The 11,447-nt window shown below is 43.7% G+C and overlaps 1 protein-coding gene across 1 annotated transcript in view; it reads right to left on the bottom strand.

Moving 5' to 3' along the window:
* ANO2 (anoctamin 2) overlaps positions 1 to 5,531 on the bottom strand; it is a 199,100-nt gene extending 193,569 nt beyond the window's left edge. Inside the window, exons 1-3 of the mRNA XM_075088002.1 lie at positions 5,525 to 5,531; positions 4,570 to 4,754; positions 1,306 to 1,707 (exon numbers count right to left, since the gene is read on the bottom strand). Coding sequence (XP_074944103.1) covers positions 1,306 to 1,707; positions 4,570 to 4,754; positions 5,525 to 5,531 — 594 coding nt within the window. The remainder of the gene's footprint in view (positions 1 to 1,305; positions 1,708 to 4,569; positions 4,755 to 5,524) is intronic.
* Positions 5,532 to 11,447: the final 5,916 nt, after the last annotated feature.

Genomic DNA, 11,447 nt, shown 5'->3' on the forward strand with positions numbered 1-11,447 from the left:
TGCCAGTGATTTAACGTGCATATGCTATGCCAAGTCAACAAGACTCAAATTTTCAGATGTAATCTGCAATTTGGTCCATATTTTGGAAGTGTTGACTGGTGGCACTGAAAGCAATATGAGCTGTAACTTCTCAGCACCTCTGAAAAGAAGCACTAAGTTTCTTAAATTTGGTGTCAAAACAATACAGCACCTAAAACTAGAACCCAGAGGAGACTTCCCTGCAATGGATATAAATATCCATCACTTTCAAAGAGGTCCAAAGGGATAGCACAGCACTCAGTGCCTTAACATGGGATTTGGAAGATCCATGCTCAATTGACCAACTGGCTGCAGTCAGGTAACCTAACCTCAACTCCCAGCTGATACAGCCGTAGTGCTTTCTAACATCATGCACAGGTGGTGACAAGAAATACATTAAAGCCTGGGAGGTTTTCCTGTAGCTGTTCATTTTGTAGGTGGAATGAAGAAAATGACACAAAGTTAACTTGTGGCTGGGAAGAAAGCTGAGAGTCACACTGAAAATCACTGAGTTATTCTGAGGAAATATAAAATGTCTTAAAAGCACTTTGCATTCCAGCAAATTATTTGAAAGCCTTTCTCATTTTCACTTTAAAATGTAAACACAATGTTTTGTAAGAAAAGTGTGTTCGCTGCAAGCCATAAAAACATTTAGATAAAGAAATAAGTTTTTTTACAGAAGACTGACATTTCTGCTCAATACTACATTAAACAGTAACAGCCACACGTTTCCCAGGCAGTAAGAACCAAACAACATAGAAACACCCCCACCATCTTCTTCTATTTTAAACATGTAAGAAAATAGCTTGTTCAACATATTTCTGCAGGTCCCTAATTTGGTGTTGCCACAGCAGCAGCATTTGACCCAGGGATGTTCAGTACTGAACTACTGCTCAGCAGCAAGAAGTTGTCTTTAAAATTAGTTCCTTGAGCTGGCCATGAGACCTACGTCCAGGACATCCTACACGTGCTGCAGCTGCAGAAGCAACAGGGCAGGAGTCAGCGGGGCTGTGTTAGAAGGAAAGCAGCATGCGTGCTTATTTTTAAGAGTTGGTACAGGTGAGATTTGCCTCTCAGTTAACATTCACGCAGGGCAGGAATGAAGGCGGGCCAGGCTGGGTCCTAATGTACGTCCTGGCCTCGCCTTCCAAGCCCAGAGAACGGGCAGCCGCGCGCCGGGCACCCAGCTGCCCCGCCAGCACAGCGCGGCCGCCTCTGACACCAAAGCGGCCGTTACCCGTCAGGGCGCCCGGCGCCGCGCGTGAGGAACAACTCTCCCCTGCTTACCTCAGGGTCTTTCTCTATCTCCAGCCCCGCTTCCACCAGGTTGCGCTCGTATTCCTCCCGCTGCAGCCGCTTCTCCTCCTCCAGGGCGTCCTGTGGGCTGAGCTCAGTTGCCTCTGCGCCCGGTGGCCCCGGCTGCTCCTCGGGGGCACGCTGGCCACCACCCTGCCACTGTGGCTCAGCATGGCCCTTCCCAGTCCCTCCGTTCAAAACTAGGGCCAAGGAGGCAGCTCTGTGAGTTGGCTCCAGTGAGCCCGTAGCAGGCGGGTGCCGAGCGAGGCGTTTTCGGTAGTGGTAAGCTAACACGTAGTCGACCTTTCTCTTGCTGTCCCTGAAATGCATGCCACTTGGGGACGCCTTGTCCACAGCCCCTCCTTGTGTCCCATCCAGGTAGTTGTTTATAATCTGGGAGAGAAACACACAAGTCTCACGGACAAGAAATCCAAAAAAAGCCCAAGAAGCAGCCAGGCCTGGGGTCTATCTCCACAGAAGCACGTAAAGCTGTGCAGTCAAAACTGGAGGTTAGCTGGGGAAAGGTATGACCTACAAATGTGCACTCTGCAGACCAGGTTAAGTCACACTGAGCTCCTCCAACTGTGAACAAATGAGAGTGGCTAAAGACAGTGGTCTTGTCCCAGTGCTAGGGATACCTACTTGGCAGGCAGGTACAGAGACACACCAATGTTGTCTCTCTATCCTGCACATACACAGACCATACAGAAGACACCCACAGTTCGAAACGGGATTGAGGAGTGGGAATAAGGATCGCATTATAGACTGGGATATAAGAAAGGATGTGCTGTGGAGGAAAGCTGGGCAGAGGAGGGAAGCAAAAAACGATGTGTAGGAAGAAAGCAAAGAAACTGATCTGCGCCAGAACAGGATGAGGATCTTCAGCATAGTACAAGGACAAGAAGGGTGGGGCTAGAGAGAAATGCTTTGGAAAATACCAGGGATTAAAGAGTATCTGTCCCACGGATGGCTAACAATTCTAGCTGACCTGTATTTAAACATTTTATGAAAAGACTATGTAATAGACCAGTAATGCTGCAAAAGGAAATCAATGACTAAAATTATTCAAATGGTCTATGTTGCACTCAGTCAACCCCTTGGACCATCCCTGCTTCCTTGTCTTGACTCTCTGCGGCACCTGTGTTGAACTCTGAAACCAAATGTAAGGCATTCACTTTCACTTCTTGTTCGTTAAGGTAGCCCATTTGTTTTCCAAAACTGTTACCAACTACCATTTCCAGCGCAATGCTGTAGCTTAAAACCCTTCACAGAGCTCTCCAAAGTGTCATTCATTAGAGTGACACCAGCCCTTCGGTGACTGGGGAATGACATACAAGCAAACAGGGTCAACCTGATCCAAAGCAATCAGCCCATAACCTAATTCCAGACATTTATGGTTCCCATAGGTGGCTACACAAGTAAAATCTTGACAGGTACCATTTACAGATTTCTTTCTCTCCCTACCTCCCCTTCCATTACATGCACCAGTAGTCCTCAATGCAAAGTTAACCAAGCACGCTGTATGGCAGTTTTCTTGTTTGTTAACACAACACAAATTTTTGAAGGTATTATATAAATGTGCATATTATTATATACGCTGACATTTCCCAAATTCTTGTTTTGCATTGCTTTGCTTCACTTAGTTTCCCACAAAGTAGCTTTCAGTCACTATATCACTAAATAAATCTTGGTTTTATATGCATACTACATCCTTCATTCTTTCACGAAATTATCACCAAATAATCTGTTCTGCACATTTCACTTATCACACACTTTATGTGTAAAGTGTATATACAGTCCCTTTAGGCATACCTAAACTTACACTCAGCACTATATTCTGGCAGAATATAAAACTGCTTGGGAGATAGCATTTTATTGCAATTCCCCATTTCCTAGTTAGATACGTTTTCAGCTTGTACTCACAGGCAGCCCATGTAAACCTCCTGGATCCATCTCTACCACAGTGAAGGAAAACCAATTGCAGATTTCTAGTCTCCCTTCCAGAGGGTTTCACACTCTACAGTGCAGAAATAATGATGTCACCACTGCCAGGTCACTGGCACAATGCAGTGCATTAGCTGACTCTAAGGAAGATGAGCTCTAAGCATCCTCTCCTCCCTTACTGGCAAGTAAGGCAGAAATGAGAAGCACAAACAAAACGTGGGAGATGGAAAAAGGAGGTTTGAAAGCATGAAAACTCACTAAGAGGTTTTCCTGTTTATTACCTGTGTGTAGCCAGCTGCCACATCCCAGCCACCTGAGAGAGCACCATAGCAACATTTGGCGTTGCTGGAGTTACACAGAATAAAAGGATGAGGAGATAAAACAACACCTCTCTCTCCCTCCCTCTCTGTTGCCTCTTTTCCTCATTCTTGGCCGCAAAGTGGCAACCCCATTATTATGGGCATCTATTGCACAGAAAACAAATCAAAATCCCCACAGATTTCAGTAAGGACATTTTCTGGCCCTAAATTTGCACTGCTTTCCTCACCATGTGACATTCTGGCTCAAGAAGACCTTATTAGGAAGTAACACAAGTAAGTTGCAATTTGCAAAACATCACTGAAGGACCTATCAGTATTTTTCTCTCCTCCCCTCTCACAACCATTGTAAAAGTCAGAATCAGTGATATAAATTACTATCTTCAATCCCACATTCATTGCTTCATGACATTTCCAAAACAAGTAGCCAGTGTACCAAGCAATAAGAAAAAGGGAAGGTAAGATCTGTATGTCATGATAATTTTATTCTAGTCCTCTAACAGCCAATATATCACTACAAACATATCCCAAGAGATCTCTCTTCTAACAACAGCTCTGCTCTGAAGACTAGGCACACTACACTTCCACTTTCCAATCCAGCCCACGCTAACACCTGGGCATGTGTTGGCCCAGGTTTTGCACAGGGGTAGCCAATTTAGCCATCAACCTGCAGATCTTTTCCTACACTAGGGGTAATAGCACCACCACTCCCACCCCTCATTCCTGCTCTGAAGGATTTTGGCTAAAGTAAATAATTAAGAAAAGCTTGGTGAGACTACTAGAATAGCAATTCGTTCTTGATGTAGAGTAAGAAAGCCTACTGAACTACCTAAGGCTGTAATATCAGTTTATTTGCATAGTCACTTTTCCCAGGACAGCATGGATTTGCCTGACACACAGGAGGAACACACCATGCTCTGCACACCCTGCTTCAAGCCTCTTCCTCATCTCAAAGGCATTACAGGTAAGTCGATGAACATCAAATCCTACTTACAGAACTGCTGAAGGACTCCATACGGCTGAGTGTGTCAAAGGCTCCATTGGTCCCACTACTGTTCAAGGAAGTCCGGTTTTGAGGAACTGTGAGGTATTTGCTGTTGTATGCTGAAAAAGAGTCCCTTGCTGATTTTGCTGTCTTCTCTCTGTTCAGAGTTGGGTGTGAGGAGGCTAGAGGAAAGTCTGAGAATGAAAGACAATTTTTGTTATATAATCCAGGTTTTGTACAGATAGCTTCCTAAAGGAATGGGAAATGCTATAGTTAGTAGGCACTATTCAATGTTAGATGCTGTACTTCAGTAAATGGAGAGGGATGCGCACAAGTGCAGAGGAACAGCAGGTACTTTCCTGTGTGAACTGCTGGGGAAGGGGGAACAATGATACAACACCGCACTTAGCTCAGCCTCTCCCTGGCCGCTCAATAGCGTTTGTACTGCTGCACTTCAGTCATGAGGTTAGGAGCTGTAAAGTCTGTCCTTTGCAGCAACCTAATCACCCCCCAGGATGCTGTGAGTCTTAAGTGACTTCACCATAGTCCTTTGGGCAGCATTGATGCAGATGGAAGCTAAATCACCACAAATAAACTGAGTCACATTTGCTTATGACTTACAACTAGGCCTGAAATGGACTGTGTTTCAGTTCTAGTGTGACGTGACCAACTATAGTGGGATCAGGTACAGATAGAAACTTCTGGCTAACAATGAGTCTCCACTAAGAACTCTCAACTTCCGAACATGTAATGGTATGAAACTCTTATAAAGTACATCTAAAATTATGCATGCAGGTTTTGGCTTGAGGCACTAACATCTTGAACCATTTAGTTTTAGATGTGTTCCCCATCTCTTGTATTGACAGATTGCATGATCACAATGCAGCATAATAGAGGGGGTGAAGGGGTGGGGAGTTGCGTGCCAGCCCCTGTTCACGACCACCACCATTGGTTAGCTACATACCTGTCATAAAGCACTGTACAGCAACAACAGAATATGAGAAGAATGCTTGGTCGCAGGTAGGAAATGCAGAAAGTCAATCCCATATGGGTATTAGCACAGTGAAAAGAACGATGATAAAAAGTAATAGGTACAGAAACTCTTTTGACATACAAATGTTTCATACTCTTCCCCCCTCTAGTGGTGCCATAACTGAAATGGACTTGGTTGTTCTTTACCCATTGTTTCTTTGAGAAGCTTATTGGGGTGAAAAAACTATGGCTTGATCCTTCAGAAGTTATTGTTTTCTACCAGAGAGAAGACACAGCAGAACCATCTGCCTATATAGTTAGCCCCACTACCACTAAAAAGGAGAAGCACCATGCCTCTCCTGTCAGGACTTCTGTCTTCCCCAGGAAGAAGAAATAACTGGAATATTCATTGGGTCCTATATATCCAGGGAGACACTACATCTATAGTATCTCTTCTTGCCTTCTCATGTGGCAATCCTAGTAATGCTGCAGTTCTTTTCCTCCACCTTCATCTTTTGTCTAAGGAAATAAAAAGCTTCAACAGCATAGTATAGTTACTTTCCAGCCCGGGAGACACTGCCCTATGAGATTTGCTGCACTGTATTATGAAAAAGCAATTTCACCTTCTCTGTCATAGGAAAGGACTGGAAAATTTGGGCAGTTTCCTCCACACCTTCCTCATGGTGATAGAGATGGGGGAAGAGGGAAGGCAGCAACAGCTGTGTCTCTTGCTTAGTATTCATGAGACTGAAGAGTGTTTCTCCTGCATTGCTGAAACAGCCAACTGGTGACAGAGATACCTTGCATTGCATCTCAAAAGACAGGGCATTGAAGGAGGTGGCTGCATGCAGGAAACCTATAGCGTTGCGCAGTGATTATCATCTTCTAATAATTCAAGGAAAATCTAAAAGAATATTCTTACAGATGGTGATAGCAAAACTTTCTTTTTTTTGGGGGGAGGAGGGTGTATTTCTGAAATCTGGAAGTCATATTTCCACCTTATTTAATTGAATCCCTTCTTCCCCTCCCCAAGAAATCTAAGGCAATGTCTGCCTCCTACTGCTAATCTTCTATGCCTTCTACACAGGCTGAATCTACTTACTCACAATCATGTGCTAAGAGAGGAGCCAGTAAAATGCTAAAGAAACAAATGCACAGACCTTACCCCTAAATGTTGTGATTATTCTTATGTTTCCTGTCAATAATAAATTAGGGTCCTGCAGCACTTGAACAGTAAAGTAGATTGACTCACCAGTCTTCCTTTTCTGATCTCTCAAGAAGCCTTGACCTTGGTTTACTTTAATGAAGCTTATAATGATGCCACAAGGGAAACTCAAGGAAAATAATTAATAAGTAAAGATTTCATTCCCAAAGGCTACACGCAGTGTTTCTCCAGTATTTTCAGACTAAGCTTGGGATAACTCACAAGACCTTTGCACAGTCAATTAAAGACCTTGTTTTTTCTTTTCCCAGACCTTTTAACTGGGCCTAGGAAAAAATATCTGCAATTGCTTTATAATAAAATTATTTGATTTCCATTATGCTTCCCAACCTTCAGAAACTGTGTCATGAACCTGAGGTTAACATTGGTAAGGAGGTGAAGCAGTCAGGGACTTCCAGTCAGAATAGGTTTTTTGATGGAAATGGAATTTCCATGTCTGGATTGGGAAGACTCCTGTTCTCCCAAAAGCTTTTCATGTTCCCAAATCAAACCAACAACCAAAACGTTTTGTTCTGAATGAGATCCACATTTGACAGTGCTTGCCTGTGGTACTGCAGCACTTCAGGGGCTTCTGCATCAGATGCTGCCTGACCTCACTCTACCCTGTAAGCCTTTATAACATCTGGGCTTACATGTTCTCATTGTGTAAATATTCTAGAGGAATTAGTATCAATAGAAACAAACTGTGTGTGTATGTGCATATATATATATAAATTTTTATACATGCACAGATGCATAGCTTTTGTACATATATATATATCCCCAGAGAACAGCAGTAGAGTGAATCTTGAATTCAAACTGGAAAGCAAATATTGAAGAAATACACTCATTCTAGAAAAATAGCCTGGGAGCCATCCCCCCAGTCAAACATCTAAGCTGTAAGTGGCTTCCAAGGACAAGCTATCTCCAGAACAGAGATCAGTGACTAGCTCTAGTTCCAGCGCCAATTCACAGCCAGTAATTATGTACTTCCTTGCTCAGTCTCTCTGCACTCCTTTGCTTTGGCTTTTTGTAAACTTAAGGGTTGGCTGCATGTGCACCAATTGACCTCAACGTTTGAGTTGCCAATTCCTTGTCTAAAGTGCAAAGCTGAAGAAGCTGCACATACTGCCGAAAGTGGAAGGACTGAGAGGGTGTGTTAAAGGACCATACTGCTTGTGAAATATTCATTAAGGGAGCCTACCTAATTAGGAACTCTGTATGAAATCCTGAATAACAGCCAATTATCCAATCTGAGTGGTCCAGATGGTCAGATTATCATAGGCAGAACCACTTGCAGAATACATTGTAAATGGTTTGGCCACCCAGGACACAGATACTGGCCTGCTTTCATTTATCATCTTCTCTTTCCAGATACATATCAGAAATGGGCTGCATTCCTGAAAGACACCAGTCAGAAGTATACCAGTATTTGCACAGACTCCTCTGCAAGGCTGTTCAAAACATCTGCAATTTAGGAGCCTTTTTTGGCAAACTTGTTATTCCTTTGACCCTCCAAGTAGGTATGAAAAAGGACTACTAGAATTCACTGTTTTGATGTAGCTTGACTTAAACATATCTTTTTAAAGGACATATATATATATATATATATAAGTAAAAAGATACACCATGGTTACACATATGTTCTTTACATCCCCACTAAGCTGATGACTTCTCAGTTCTGAATATGCACATCTAGAGTTGCTGATTTCAATACACCCAGCCACACCTGTATATGTATTTTAGTCATACTGCAATTTTCTTTTTCAAGCTGCCACCCCTTGTCTCCGCTTCTTCCTCCCTTTGGTTGCATCCCCAGTTTCATTCCCCAGGAGGTCTTCTAGCCCAGGGCATATGGCTGGGAAAATGTGATGAAGATGGAAAGTAGACAGAGAATTGCATGGGGCTGTGCTGCCTACCTTACGCCTCAGCAGGACTGTACCATGTCTGATCTTGTCTGAACCATTACTTCCAGCAAGCCACACCTGTACTTCCATTTCCCAGAAACTTCCTCTAAGTTCCTCCTCTCCATGGCAGGCAGGCTTCATACCCTCTAATCTGAAATTTGGTTTAATTTGTACTGTGCTGCATTAGAGACAATCCAAAAGCCTTATCTGTCTCTAATTCCTATGATTCTTAAAAGACACTAATGGTAGTCCTGAAGGCACAGTGGAGGGAATCACACTCTGCTGCAGCTCTGAGTTTGGTAGAGCTGTGCACAAGAATTCTGGCACAAGATGAGCTTCTTCCCATATCACCATATACTTTGAGACTATAATGAGTCAATAAGCTGTTAATATGCAGTCAACAAAGCAACTTTTCCATAACCTTCTGGCCCTTTGTATGAATGCATATTCACTGATTCCCTAAAGTTAAGAGTTATTGGCACAAAGGATAATAACAATCCTCATACAGTCACTTTAGTGAAAAGAAGGCCTATGATCATCTGCTTCCTGGGGGAAGGTGAGTCTGGAGCAGAGCATGATAGAACAGAGCAGTGAGTGACCCTGCTGACAGGGAGCCCACATGCAGAGCAGCAAGTCCAGGTCAGGATCAGGGCTGGATACAGTGATCAGGATCAGACACAACCCAGTGATCCCCCAGCAAGACAACAGTGACACGGTAGGTCTGAGGTCAAGCTGGGAAGAAGAGCCAGTGGGTCTGGGTCAGGGCCAAACTGGCAATTACCTGAGACTGGGCACAGATGTAGCTGCTGCTCAGCTGCAGTGTAATGCAGGTGGGGGCAAGCAGTAAAGCCTCAGTTTAAAAGCAGTTCCCAAGGGAAGGGAGGGAAGCTCACTTCCAGCTTTCTTCACAACAGCTCTGGTCCACAAAGGAGCTGGCCTTGGACTCAGCCAACTAAACTCTTTAACGTGACCAACTAAACACCTAGATGGGGTGATGCGCTCTAGGCCCTGACAGCCCGTCCCTGAACTGCTGCCAGAAACAACATTGCAGCACCTCAGACAGACAGGGGCAGGCAAGGCAGAGAGTATGGCTCCTTGCTGGCTTTGACTGGCCTGAGTAGCTACGGTCACAGACACAAGTGTAAAAATCTTGGTTGTGCCCCTTTGGTAGACCCTTCATACACAGGCGCCCGCATCTCCAGCATTAAGAGCAGGAAGAATGTACCTCAGTTAAGAGATGCTCACTCACCTCTGGCACATGCCATGAACCAGAGAGTCTTTTAAAGGGTGGAAGATTATGAACCTGAATGGTCAAGAATGAAGGAAATGGAGTAGAGCTGTGGAGATATATGTGGGAACTACATGGTATAAAACAAAAACTTGCAAAAACTTGACCCGCCTAAGGAATGGCTTCTTTAACTGAAGACTTAATGGAGCTGTATCTATATAATACAATTGTACATATAACTTCACAGGCTCCCCTTTTTTTTTTTTTAATCTTAGTCTAAGCATAAAGATTACAGGAAGTCCCTGCTTTTTCTGACATAAAGTATATATTAGCACTAACTCCAGCAGTGAAGGACCAAGGATAAATAAAGGACACTGGAATAACTTGACAAAGATCTAATTAAATCTAATGGCTCTTTGCGCACTGTGGTCTGGTATGTAAATAATTTTAGGATGGGGACTGGATGGGAGAGCACAGAAATAGCAGGATTGAGTGAGCTGCATGATAGTTCAGAGTTCACAGCTCTAACGATGAGATAGTGTGGAAACAACCACAGAACTTTTGACCGTATCAGTAAAGTAGTAGTGACACAGTATTAGCACTGAACATTTTTCTGAACTTATACACTGGGAACTAAGACACAGGCTTTATGCACTGAGCAGATTTGTTCCTTGCATATGGGAACTGAAAGCTCACTGCTGCACGTTGTCTTCTGAAAAAGGATATTGCTTGTTCCCCCCAGTTGCATTGCAACAAGACAAATGCAGATGGAAACAGCCGAAGTCTAGCACAAGACATTTGCCTAGTAATTGTCTTTTCTACATGGATCACAGCACTGACCCACAGCTGCACTCCTGAGCTTCAGAAGAAATGAATTCTGTGTGTTTTATCTCTGAACTCTCTGTATGTAACCTGGGCCCCAGACTTTTCTTGGCTTTATTTAGGTTTCTTCTTTTTTAGATGGAAGAAGACACAGAAGTCCTTTCAAAGTATTCCTTTCTCTGTTCCCCACCCCTTTTCCACCTATTCAACTTCATAGGTAGCAATTAACAATGAAGCAGAGAATAAACTTACCGTGTGTGTGTGTTTCCATGTTGCCTGGAGGTTTGGCTGGAAGTTGCGTCAGTGCTAATAGGATGTGGCTACGCTGATCTTGTGCACAGTCTGCTTCTGCACTGGCTTAAGTAGTGAACAGCACTAGCAGCTATTTCCATCCTGGCTTGATCCTGCTTTAAGCAAATCACAAACTGAAGCTAATTAGTGAGACCTTCTGTTTTGGTGATTACCATCACGGAGGAAAGAAAGGGAAAAGGGCAAAACTTGCATGACCTGAGAGGCCATGGCAATTCTCTGCTGGAACTTCAGCATCTTGTCTTCATGCTCCATATCACCTCAACAAGCAATGTAAGAGGCATATTTTGTCCTAACTCCCCAGAAGGCAGTGGAGAGGGAGTGGAGGAGAAGAATTAAAAAAGATAATGCAAAACCAGGGCTCTACAACGGAGCCAGCTCTGTCCAAAATACTGTTGTTCAAGGATTAGACTATCTTGGAAGTAGTCTGTGTAGGGAAGAGTGTCTT

The sequence above is a fragment of the Phalacrocorax aristotelis genome, chromosome 1 (genome assembly GCF_949628215.1).
Source record: "Phalacrocorax aristotelis chromosome 1, bGulAri2.1, whole genome shotgun sequence".
NCBI classification, from domain to species: Eukaryota; Metazoa; Chordata; class Aves; order Suliformes; family Phalacrocoracidae; genus Phalacrocorax; species Phalacrocorax aristotelis.